This window comes from Chiroxiphia lanceolata, chromosome 8, assembly GCF_009829145.1.
Source record: "Chiroxiphia lanceolata isolate bChiLan1 chromosome 8, bChiLan1.pri, whole genome shotgun sequence".
NCBI lineage: Eukaryota > Metazoa > Chordata > Aves > Passeriformes > Pipridae > Chiroxiphia > Chiroxiphia lanceolata.
The window spans coordinates 33,602,416-33,614,636 of record NC_045644.1 but is presented as its reverse complement, the minus strand read 5'-3'; the positions used below and the strand labels follow the sequence as shown (position 1 = coordinate 33,614,636).

Here is a 12,221-nt window from a genome sequence, read left to right as displayed (position 1 = left end):
GGGCAGCGCTCGCCAAACACACACAGAACCCGCATTTAGTGAGAATGCAGCTGTTTAATAGTTCAAATTGCAGCTCAGGAGGGCTCCCCTGCTCCGTACACATGGTTCGCAATCTGAGGCTGGTTAAATACAATCAGGTTTTTCAAAATCATCGTTCCCAAGTTTTACGACATGCAAGTGACCATGAAAATATTTGGCTTTTTTTATTTTATTTTTTTTTACTTTATTCTTTTAAGTTTCTGAACAGGCACTTACATGAGGGAGTTGGATTTGCTCTCAGCCGGAGATATCCACGATAGGAGTATCCTGGCATAAAGTACACAGAGTCTCTGCTTTATCAAAGTGCCACAGTAATAAAACAGTTCTTACAGAAATGTAATTTGATTATTCACTTACTCATAAAGTAAGGTTACCAATGACACTTGCACCGGAGTTCACTCTAAAGGCCAAGTGAACCCCAAGTTCAAGTCGCCTTCCCCACAGCAGGCTCTGGTTTCTCCCCAAGCCTGTCTGGGACAGAGCCCAGGCTCTGCTGTGAACAAAGGCTGGCTAACTCCTTAAAGCTACTTCTTCAAACACTAAATGCCCATGAGATGATGAGAAAGATAAACAACCTGCTGTGCCAGGCAAGCATCTAAGTTTTACGGCTGGCCTGGATTCCAAATACCTTTCCAGAAGACCACAGAAGGCTCATTTGCCCTCTAACAATCCTGGAAGGATGTCCTTGGAGGACAGTTAGGGAGACAGACTGTGAAGACAGTGGGATCATGAAGCCAGGAGGAAACACAGTATTTGCAAAATAATCAATGTTACCAGCATTTACGTCGTCAGTAAGAGACAACTACTTTCAAATACTTCACCGCTCAGCACCTGAAGGTGAACTCATAACAACACCTGCACAGTCACTAGTTACTGGGCAATAAGCCCCCAAGAGTCAGGAGTGACTCCTGTGAAAGGCTTAGAGAAGTTTGGTAGAGAGAGAACTGGGGGAGGGAGGGCAAAGATGCTTCCATTCTTTGCTACTGACAGATTCAAAGCCTCTTAGAACTCGTGGTGAGGTGTCTGAAGGCTCCACAGTTATCACAGTCATGTACATGCAGCTTTAGTGAAACCCTGTCCAATGTAGTAATTAGGAGTCTTAGGACAAATTCACCGTAAACATTTAGTTTTAGTGTGATTTAGTCAATTGTGTCTTACTGCGGTTTCAAAATAAAACAAATGCAAATAAGCAACATTGGAAAGAAACATGCAATAAACAACATGAGAGAAGGGAAATGCTTTAGTCTACATTGTAGAGGTGAGCAGCAAAAATCAAGTACACCGGCCTACCATGCATGGAAATAACTAGATTTAAGCTGACACATATCCAAGTGCATATAACATTATCAAATTAAAGTAAATGTGCAGTATAAAATAGTAGCTTAAGAAAGTTCCAGTGTTTGAGAAAGCACTTTATTTTAAGTGTATATACATACTTGAAATTTAACTGAAGAATGCTTTAGTAGTATGGGAAACGCAGCACTGCAAGATGAAGGAAGACAGTTGTAAATGGGAATTTTGGCCTTCTTTTCCCACAGGCTGCTGCCATCTTTAACCTGCTGAAGCATTGCAAAGTTTTTCACCTTAGACCAGTTCACATTTCAGGTTGCTCAGCAGATGCTTGTGACTCTGGAGATTCAAATCGCTGGTGAAAGTTTGTTCGTTGTTTCCTCAGCTTCTCAGGAGCTTTTCTCCATAAAATTATTTCCTGTTTGAGGAAGAAAACACTCTTGAAACCATCACTTACCATTAAGGCAGAAACATCAAGTACCTTAAGTTCCTGATAACAAATACTTTTTGGGAACATAAAGAAAAAAATAACCAAAAACAACACCCCACAAAAAGCTTTGCATCCCCCCTGCTTAACACTGCAGTTCATGTGAAAGTAACAGAAAGACAACACAATTCAGGTTGCATATTTAGTTACTGCCTGAACACTTGCAGTCTTGAGCAGTCACCTCTTCCTTAACTATCCCTACTCCCAACTTCAATAGTATTAAAGGGTTCAAGAAATTTTTCTTCCACTTCTTCTCAAAATTCAAAGCCATCACAGCCACTGCATGTTCCAGCTACCTCTTATTTTCCAAGTCTAATTACACTGCCTTGCCTACTCTGTAAGAGGAAGATTTGATATAACCTGCACAGCTTCATTCCAGTGATCCTTTTGGCTATTCCTTTTCTCAGCATCACCTCATCTTTTGTAACATTTGAAGCCAAATGTCCTAGCCCTTATTACAATTTTGCAAATCTGAACCTGGGCTAATGCTGAGAGGAGAACTCCCTCTGCAGCAGTTTAAGAGAACAAGTAAACCAATGCATCTCTAGCCCATTTTACCCACAGAGTGTTTTGTACAACAGCCCAGATAATTCTGCAATGAGATTGCTACAGACCATACCTGCTGCTTGAAGTATCGTCTGTCTTCTTCATCCACAAGCACCAGATTTAAGAAGTACCTCACTGAAAATTTTTTGTTCACGTCCCTCATTGTTGGAGTTGGGTCGTAGCCTGCTAAGAACAGTCTTATAGGAATCGATTCACCTTAAAATAAAAAAAAAAACACCTTAAATTAGTTCTTTAAAACTGGAATAATTAACATAGTTTCAGAAAACATGGAAAATAAAGGCAGTTTCCCAAGCACTGTCGGTGCCCCTTCCTTGGTTAAAGAAAAAAAATACACAATGCCCCCCCAAAACAAACAAAAAAACCACCACAAACCAAACAAAAAGAAAATTACAAACACAACGCTGAGCACAGAGGCAAGTATGACATGAAAAGTGGGAATCCTTCCTCACTGCAAGCAAGGTAGCCAGGAAAGGCAAAAGGATCAGTATGTTGAAATTTCTAGAGCTGGCCTATACCACAGAGTCATGTTTGATAAAAGGACCAGTCAGAATTTCCAATGGTAAATAAGGGGAAAAGTTACTAGGATCCCAAGTGAAATGCTCTAAGTCAATAAAAACGTCTGATTTAAATAGAAAAATCTACCATCATTTCAGTAACCTAAGAAGTGTGGTTTCTGCAGAAAAAAATAATTATCTAAGCCTTCTCTTCTCCCCCACATGTTTTAAATACAGTTTTAAACACAAAATGCTTGCCCTTTAAAACAAGCACAGTTACTTACCTTTAACTGGTGCACCATCCATTATTTCATACTTTGCAATGGTTTCAGTCTCTGTTGTGGTGCTGGGTCCTGGTGAAACAAGTTTTCACAGTGAGAACACGTGGTCCAGTCTCAAACATTTACAAAGCTTTATCACACAGTTGCCATCCCAAAGTATTTCAATGAAGGCAACACTGCTGCTTTGCCTTTGTCTTGCACGTGAGTTACAGGTGGCCAAAGCAAGCACACTACTAAGTATCCTTGCCAAAGCACAACAGGCACATGGGAGTCAAACCCCAGAGAGAAGGAAGCGCTTGAGCTAAAGCTGCAACTACTGACTTTGCTCTCCAGGTCTGCATAGCAGCACACAAGCTGCCGTTTCGTTTCTCTTACCAATTCCAGTGATCTCCTTTTTGATCAGCTGCAACTCCATGTGCTGAATTTTTATTCTCACTAAGAGGAAATAAATTTTTCCAACAATCACATCCTTTAAGTGATACCTTTAAAAGAACAGAATGGGAGTTTTCATTAAAGACTAAACACAACTCTCACACCTTCTTGAATCCCAGGTTACACAGGCAGTTATGTTATCTGCCTGTTAGCTTACTTCCCCGCTGAGACCAGCACCACTTGAGTATTCCCATTGCTGCAGTATTAGCAAAGGAGGTGCTGCACTCAGACTGAAAAGGCACAAACGCAAAAATCAAGCCTCAAATATCTGCTAGTGACCTTCCTGTCAGTACTGCAGGCAGAACAGACAGGTATTTCTCAGCAAAGGCCATTGTGTAATTAGCACTCTACATTTTAAGTCTCCAGAAGCCAAGGCTGTTCATGCAATATTACACACTGAGCCCTTTCATCCCCAGTTATTCACCTGAATGTGTTTTGGGTTGACACTTACTTTGACTTGTTGTATTCAAACTCTATATGGAGACAGTCCTCAATGCCCACTTCCATTTTGATGGAGTTGTTTACATCTGGGTAGGTAGCGAGCTGATGGACAATCAGATCATATTCCTTCACCAAGTCTGAGAGACGCCTCACGATTGTCACTTTTAGAAAATACCTAAAAGAAAGGCACTGAGTTACCCAACATGATTCAGAATTACCTGAGGTACAGGTACTCTTTGAAAGACCAGTGTACTTTCTCATAAGACTAAGCAGAAAAGAGTAAGACATCAAAACACAAGACAAAGCACTCATAAGTAGAAATGTGGAAGTGTTTTCCCCAGTTGTGGGTATGCTGTTTTTTTAAAAGGAGAGACATGGACTGTCTTCACTTGATTGAGCTGCAAGAATTGGATTTATACAAACAGCACTGACTAATTCCAAATTAAGTAGAAAAGGCCACATTATAACATGATCCCAGCAACTCCAATCAAGGCACACTAATTACTGGCTGATACATGTCCCATTTAATAACCAAAAGGAGGAAGGGGAGGCAGCATAATTGCTAAATTATGGATTTTCTGCAGAGGAGGAGAGGAAAGAAGGTTTAACAGTTACAAACCTCAGTCTGACGTTGGCACCAATGTAGGATTCATATGGCTTTTCAACCTGCATGAATTCAAAGTCATAGTTTCTGCTTTGGGTCAGTTCTCCAGGTAAGGCCAGTTCTTTCACTAAGTTTACAAATTCATGGGTATTGCTTTTGTCATTGAAGAGTTCTAAAGTTAGGAAGTTAAAGGAAAACATGTTTCAGTGTTTATTTTCAGCAAACAAAACTGTCTCTAATTTGGCAGGAGTATGTGAGAGTACAACAGAAGCAATTCATTTAAAATACACATATTTGATCAAATGTTTTGTCCAGGTTTTCAAGTTGCCTTCAGTTCTAGCAGCCCACAGTAAGCATTCCTGAAGGGCTAACTGCAATGAACAGAGCACATGTCACTAGCATGGCATTGTTTTTTAATGACAGTTTAGCTAGCTTTAATAAGCACTTCTTGCCTTGCACGCTCTGTAATTAGCATTGCCTGGTTTTGGCTTCCAGCATTTATTGCTGCAGGGACAAAACCTAAGCAATGTCAAGGCTGGCTCATTTAGGACAGGCCAGCAATCCTAACTGGTCTCCTGCAGATTAACACCACCTATCAAATGGTTTATTGTTACTACTAGTCTACAATCAAATGGCTTTTATGACCCCTGGTCGAAGTCAGTCATTTGGAAATGAGCTCTTAAGACATAAGTGCAGACAGAGCAGTTTCACAGCAACAGCATCTCCTGTCCCCAGAGCAGTGTCACTTACCCATCCCTACATCTGTGTCAGGCAATTCTCACCAAAAATTACCATAAAAATGACCCTAAAAATCCAAACCCAAGCACTTCAGTATCTAAAAATAAGCTCCTCTACAATTCAAAACTGAACATCAGCGGTAGCTGGTTTTACACAAACTGAAGCTTTTCAGAAAAGAATAAATGAACTAAACACACCAACTCCACAGTTTATCATGGCCAATTTGGTAGAAACTAACACTAACTAGGAAATGCTTACTTTTCTAATATGGCCACAAATTATCTAAGGTGTACCTGGTTTGCTATGACAAGGATTTCTCTCATAGAGAGTTTATTTACTGCTGCATATCCAATACCTTTTGTGCCAGCCAGGAAAGCTGCTGTACTCTGAGAAGCTGGTTTAGAGTAAGTCTTTGACATGGAGTCAGTCTCCAAACAGTGCAGAGAGATCCCACTACTGCACTGATTTCTGCATTACTATATGAAAACTCGGAAGGATGAAAGAAAACATGGGCAAGCACAAAAAGCAGGAGCTTAAACCACTTCTGCATAACTCCATGGACTTCTAAATGGTAGCACAACACAAAGTCCCAGAAACACACAAAATTCAGGAAACACTGCACCAAATTAAAGTCATTAGAGAACTTATAAATCAGAGTAGATGAAAAACAATCTGTACAGCTATTACAAGACAACAGACTAAATGAAGCTGACATACATGAGCTCTTTTTTTTCCTATCTCCAAATGCCTCATTCCCATCACAGTCCTGTTTTATTCTGGAAGTTTGCTTTTACAGCTCCCTGATAAACCTAAAAGTATAAAGCAGCAGGTGCCAGTACTCAGTCACACCTGCAGTGCAGAGAGATCACCTTGACTGGTAAGAGGTTAGATATAATAAAGATTCCCCATAGTTCAAATCTGAGCAGACTTAGGTACAGTCATAAGCAATTTACATTTTTAATATCAATATCACATTATCTCGCTAAAAAGCACAGAAAACCTCCAAAGCAATCATGGTCTGTGTTAACAGTATAAAACTAGGTTTTAGAGAACCAAGTACCATAGAATTTTAAAATTTTTGCTGTAGGCTGCCCCATCATTTATTTTTTATGCCTCTTCTCTGTCAGAGGCATAATTAAAAAGACCACAAATTTAGTTTTCAGAAATCTCTGGTGGTTATTAATCAAACTTTTAACTAATCTGAGACAGACTGAATGTTCACCATTCTCCTTCACGTATATATATCTCTCCCAGAGACTTTCTGACTACAAAAAATTAGTAATCACTTGCTTTAAAATACGGAGGATATAACTTCCCTTTGCCATTTATCATCCACTAATCCAACCAGGTTGCATTGTTTGAGCCAAACTGCTGGCAGCCACAAGTGCCAAGTTCCATAAGCCACAAGCCCCTAACAGCCCCTTTATAGCTTAAACTCACCAATTTGTCCTACAAATTCAATTCTAATTCCTTGGTGCTCTAGTCTCTTCCCATGCTTCAGGGAGACGTTCACCTACCAAGGTAAAAAGAAGAAAAAAAAAGTTACATTTTTTCAACGCTTTCACTCTAATACATCATCTCATTAATAAGGAAAACATATTAGTACATGCCTATGAAAACTAAGACCTCTTCTCATTGGCTCTCCCTGAGCTTGAAGGCAGCCAAATCAAACAGCTGATTATAAAATTAAGCATTTCCAAGGCACCACTAAAGCATTCAAGAAAAATCTAATCATCCACAAGACTGAATTGAATAACTAAGCCTGAAACTTCCAAGTCCCAAAATTAAGAATCCAAGCCAGAGCTTAAGCAGAGTTCAATAAGTCAGTTGTGATCTTCTTGCCATCTTTGAAGGCTGAGAGCTTCAAAGCATCTTCTGACAGTCACATTGGAAGTCCAAAAAAGAACTGCCACCAGATGCATTCCTTTCAAGTCAAGTGAGCTTCAGTCCCTTCCTCAGCAGATTGCAGCTAAATATTGGTGTTGGAGAAGTCAATGAAAAAGAACAGATATTGAAACCTTCTATGAAGGCCTTAATTTGTGACTTTGATTCTCACAAACAGACAAGAAAAGATTCCACAAGGGAATACTTTCTATGGAAACATGTAAATATTTAAGCATATATGATGTTTGCTTATGACCAAAGAAATTCCTGTAGTTTAAAATCCAGTACATTGTCAATATCTGAGTAGGAAATAAAGTGCTTGAATAATCCATCTTTGGGTGAAAAGAAAGAGAGGGTAGAGGGAAGCTGTCCAATAAGTGACTGATGTTCCAGACCTCCTCATCCCACTATGACTGTGTTAGCCAAAACTCATGAGGCACCTCTAAGGCATCACCAACACAAGCAAGCAGTGCTCCAGTGATCACAAGCTTCTCCCTCAGCCTCCTGAGTTTGAGGTCCATCTTGTGCGAGTTTCACATCCCTGAAAGGATCTTTCTAGAGAACCAAGACCTTTGCATGGAACAGTATCTCCAGAGCAGGAAGACGTGCAGTGACAACAGGCCAGCCAAGGTCAAAGTAGGCATTTACAAGTCAACCTCAGAACCCAGCACCCAGCTCAAGTTTTTGGTGGAAAAGTGCATGATAACAGAAATATTCAGAGAGCAAAGATGGCTCCAGTGAAACAGAACAAGGAGTTCCTAAGTGCAACACTGAACATAGAGAAATCCCTCTGGCAATTTAAACTTCATGGTCTTTTTTCCAGTAAGGAAAACTCTTGTTGATTCAGCAGCCAGACAAACTTCATACATTCCTCCTCTGATGCAATTCCAGAAACCACTTCAGGGCATGAAACACAGGGTTATCTTCAGGGTACGCAAAGCAGGTTGACTGTGCCAGCCAAAGATTACTGTTACCTGTGTTGGATTGTGGATTTTGGAGTTCAAGGGGAAGGGGAATCAGAAGGATCCAGTTTGGAACAGTTTTCTCGTCAGCAGCAACGACAGGATTGCACATCTTTGCACAAAAAGCTTATTCATAAATACAGGATGACTGGAAACAAATAAACAGCTACTGTTCAGTTTTATCAGCTGTCTGGATGACTGTGGCTGAAGAGATCACATATAGCAAAACACCTTCCTCTTTGAATAATACCACAAGCTGAAAATGCAGATCCCATAGCCCTCCTATATGCACCTGCATGCCAGAATCAGTACAGTAATTAACTTCTAAATAAATATGTACCTTTCCTGAAACAGATTCTCCATCGTAGAAGAGAAAATGCTTTTCTACTTTACCATCTTCTGTTTTGATTTCTGCTGGTTTTCGTGTTTCAGCATCATTAAGGACAACATCAATCTCACAAACAGGAACGAAAAGGTTTCCAAGAAAACTCTGGAATAACAAGAATTGGATAAGTTACTACACAGTGTACACTCCATTTTAAATGTGATGTTTACTTGCAGCTGTGCACTATACACTGGGGAAAAGCATTTGTGCTTCCATGAAGTTACAAACCCATTATGTATCAGAGACCCAAGAAAGAGTGATGACAAAGGACAGTTGTTCATCCAGCAAGTAACTGAAATGTCAGTAACAAGCAGTGACAGTTCTTACAAAATATACCATTTATAAAAGGTACAGTGTAGTTACTACTACTTAAAAAAAAAACCCCAAAAACAAAAAAAAAAAAAAAAAAAAAACAAAAAAAAAAAAAAAAAACAAAAAAAAAAAAAAACAAAAAAAAAAAAAACTAAAGCAAAGTAGGTACAAATGGGGGTATCATGCAAGGCCTAAAGCATCTCCCTGGTCAGGGAAGGGGAATAGGGACTTTATTTGCTGCCTCTGCCTACACCCCTAGTTCTGTTTAACAAACAGAGCATGAGCAGCTTGGAGAGGCAGCAGTTCTTCATACAACCACCTCAGCCACACAGCTCTGCCAGCACACAGAGGGGTGTTCCAGGTGTACCTGTAACACTGCTCCAGGCACAATGTTTGTGCGCAGCTCACCACAGCATTCCCCAGGCTGCAGCTCTGATCGCCCCAAACACGAGACCCTATGAGAGATCATCCTCTGACCTCGCACAAACACTTCTTACAACGGGCTCCAAAACATGTTAGTGCCTCTATGGGAAACTCAACAAGATTAGTACAAAAGCCAACACTTTCCTCCTGAGAATTAGACACTAATCTGCTTTGATGTACTAAAGCAGACAACACTTCACTAATTCACAATGATTTGGGGGGGGTTGTGAGAAATTACACTATGTTCTCCACGAGAACATCTGTTTCAACTAGATAAATTTGGTATACATGAAACAGCCTGTCCTGGTTTCAGCTGGAGTTCATTTCTCCTAGAAATAATTTCTTCTAGAGTTAGTTTGTTCTCAGTAGCTGGCATAGTGCTGTGTTTTGGATTCAGTGGGAGAGCAACGTTGATAACACACTGAAGTTTCAGTTCTTGCTGAGTCGGGTTTATCCCAAGTCAAGGATTTTTTGTGTCTCATGCTCTGACAGACAGGAGGTGCACAAAGAAGGTGGAAGGGAGCATAGCCAAGTGATCCAAACTAGCCAAAGGGATATTCCACACCTTAGAGTGTCCTGCCCAACACACAAACTGGGGGAGTTACCCAGAAGGGGCTGGTCAGGGTCTGGCACTGTTCAGCGGGTGGTGAGCAATTGTATTGTGCATCACTGTTTTTGCTTTTTATTATTAACTATTATTATTATTATTATTATATTTTACTGTGTTTCAATTATTAAACTGTTCTTATCTTAACCTTCAAGTTTTACTTCTGCTTCTCCTCCCCATCCCAGTGGGGTGGGAGGTGAGGGAGCAGCTGCCTAGTGCTTAGCTCCCACTTGGGGTTAAACCACGACAGTCAGTCATTCTCACTTCACCAATTTAATATAAAACATTGAGTAAGAACACTTTCCAAGACATTCTGGGGACCTGAGGTTTGAAATGCTGCATTAATAACAACAAGCCCAGAGGAAAGTTTGGTCTGAATGCCACTGCTCAGCAGCAGGAACACTTTGTGCTTATCCCTCTAAGCCAAGCAGAGACACAGTGCAAGCTGGAGCTATAGCACCCACACAAGACTAAACTTTGTTCAGACAGCAATCAGTCCTAATTCAATCCACAAAAATGTATATAACTAACTGAAACTCAGTTATATCCACTTCCCATTCTGAGGGGAAAGCAGCAGAGGACCAACAAGGTGGTCAGATGTAAAACTGAACTGTCTTCCAAGTCTCTGCCAAGCACTGATTTGCACTGACTGCCAAAAAGATGTTGTGCTTTTTTTTTTTTAAACACTGCACACCAAAACCATTACCGATTTTTGGCTCCTGGGGAAGAGCAAAAAAAAAAGTTTGAAGAAGAACTCCAAATTTTAGACTCTTTTAAACATAAAATGCTTTTGAGCATGCCCACATTTTTTCCTTAGAAATTGTACTCATTTCCCCGAAACTAAACAAGAGAGCACGGGGAGAGCACGCCACCTCTAAGCAAACAACAAGATGCTCTCACAGTACCTTCCAACTCTGAAGCTGTACCATAATTAACAGTCAGCCAGACCTAACACTGGTAACATCACTTCTCAGGAGGCTGCGTGCGAGCACTTCAACTGCCCCCATTCGAGATTAGCTCTGATCTCCTCCGGGGAGGACAAGAACATACGGAATAAAGAAATCAACAGCTGGTATCTCCCCCAGTTGCTGTCGAAGATACCGCTGCAGGGAACTATGCAAAACGAGAAGTATTTTAAGAAGCCACCGTACAGCTTATTATGTTACAGCTTCGGAGAATGCAGACGGAGAACTGGGGTTTTCAGAAACTCCTGTTTCCGAGCGTTCGGACGCCTGGCTGTGCTGTTGGGTTTATTCAGAAGACAGACGCTGAAAATGCTGCTACATCGAGGCTAAAACCCCACAGCACTGAGTCCTAAGTGCGAGTGAGAGCTGCCCTGAAGGGCCTGGGGGGCTCCGGCAGCTGGCACGGGGTGCAGAAACCCCGACCTCAGCTTCATCCCGAGCTCCGAGCGGCTTCTGGCCCCCCAAGAGGGGCAGAGACACGCGTCAGGGAACACGAACACCCCAGAAACACACAGTGGATCGATCCAGGGACTCTTTACGACACGTATTTTTTTACTCCCCATTAAAAACAGCCGTCGGAGCACGCCCAGCGCTCCCGCCGGGCACAGCGCGGCCGCCCTTCCTGGACGGCGCGATCCCGAGGGATCCACCCGTGTCCCGGGACTATCCACGCGCCTTCCCCGGCCCAACCCCGCACCGGCGGGGGCACCGGGCACCTCTAACCCGTACACAGCACTAAAACTCCCCCAAACCCTCGCTTTTCGAAGGACGGAGGGGGAGCGGGAGGCACCGCCCTGCCCAGGCCGCCGCCGCCTCAGGCGATGGCGGAGTGGCGCTGCCCCCCCCGCCCCGCGCTCCCCATGGTACGCGCCCCCTCCGCGCCCCCCCCGCACTCACCATGGTACGCGTCCCCTCCGCTGCCCCCCTCCGCACTCTCCTCCGCGTCCCCGGGCCCGGTCCCCCCGCACTCACCATGGTACGCGGCCCAGCCCCCCCGCACTCACCATGATACGCGGCCCAGCCCCTCCCGCACTCACCACGGTACGCGGCCCCCCCGCGCCCCTGGCCGCCCCGCACTCACGGTGGTACGCGGCCCGGCCCCCCCCGCATTCATCATGGTACGCCCCCCTCCCCCCCCCCTGGTACTCACCATGGTACGCGCCCCCTCCGCGGCCCGGCTCCCGCGCGCAGCAGCACCAGCGCCCCCGGCCGCGCGCCCCTGGTCATGTGACCTTACGGCCCGCTAGGCCACGCCCACACCCCGCTGGGACCACGCCCCGCCGCACGTGACCGATCCCCCCGTACCCCTC

General features: G+C 43.1%; 1 protein-coding gene across 6 annotated transcripts; it reads right to left on the bottom strand.

Annotated features, from left to right (window-relative positions):
- Positions 1–34: 34 nt before the first annotated feature.
- VPS26A (VPS26, retromer complex component A) lies at positions 35–12,187 on the bottom strand. 6 transcript variants are annotated; one of them, XM_032694671.1, is made up of 9 exons: positions 12,062–12,187; positions 8,560–8,709; positions 6,814–6,886; positions 4,651–4,807; positions 4,042–4,206; positions 3,534–3,640; positions 3,162–3,230; positions 2,436–2,578; positions 35–1,747 (listed from the first exon to the last, which is right to left on the bottom strand). In XM_032694671.1, exons 1-9 carry the CDS (start codon positions 12,062–12,064, stop codon positions 1,634–1,636), a joined length of 981 nt encoding a protein of 326 aa, XP_032550562.1. In that variant the 5' UTR covers positions 12,065–12,187; the 3' UTR covers positions 35–1,633. The 6 variants fall into 6 exon arrangements, with proteins under 6 accessions (XP_032550562.1, XP_032550560.1, XP_032550563.1 ...); XM_032694669.1 differs by lacking the exon at positions 12,062–12,187 and adding an exon at positions 11,993–12,030; XM_032694672.1 differs by lacking the exon at positions 12,062–12,187 and adding an exon at positions 11,916–11,966.
- Between the last annotated feature and the right edge of the window lie 34 nt (positions 12,188–12,221).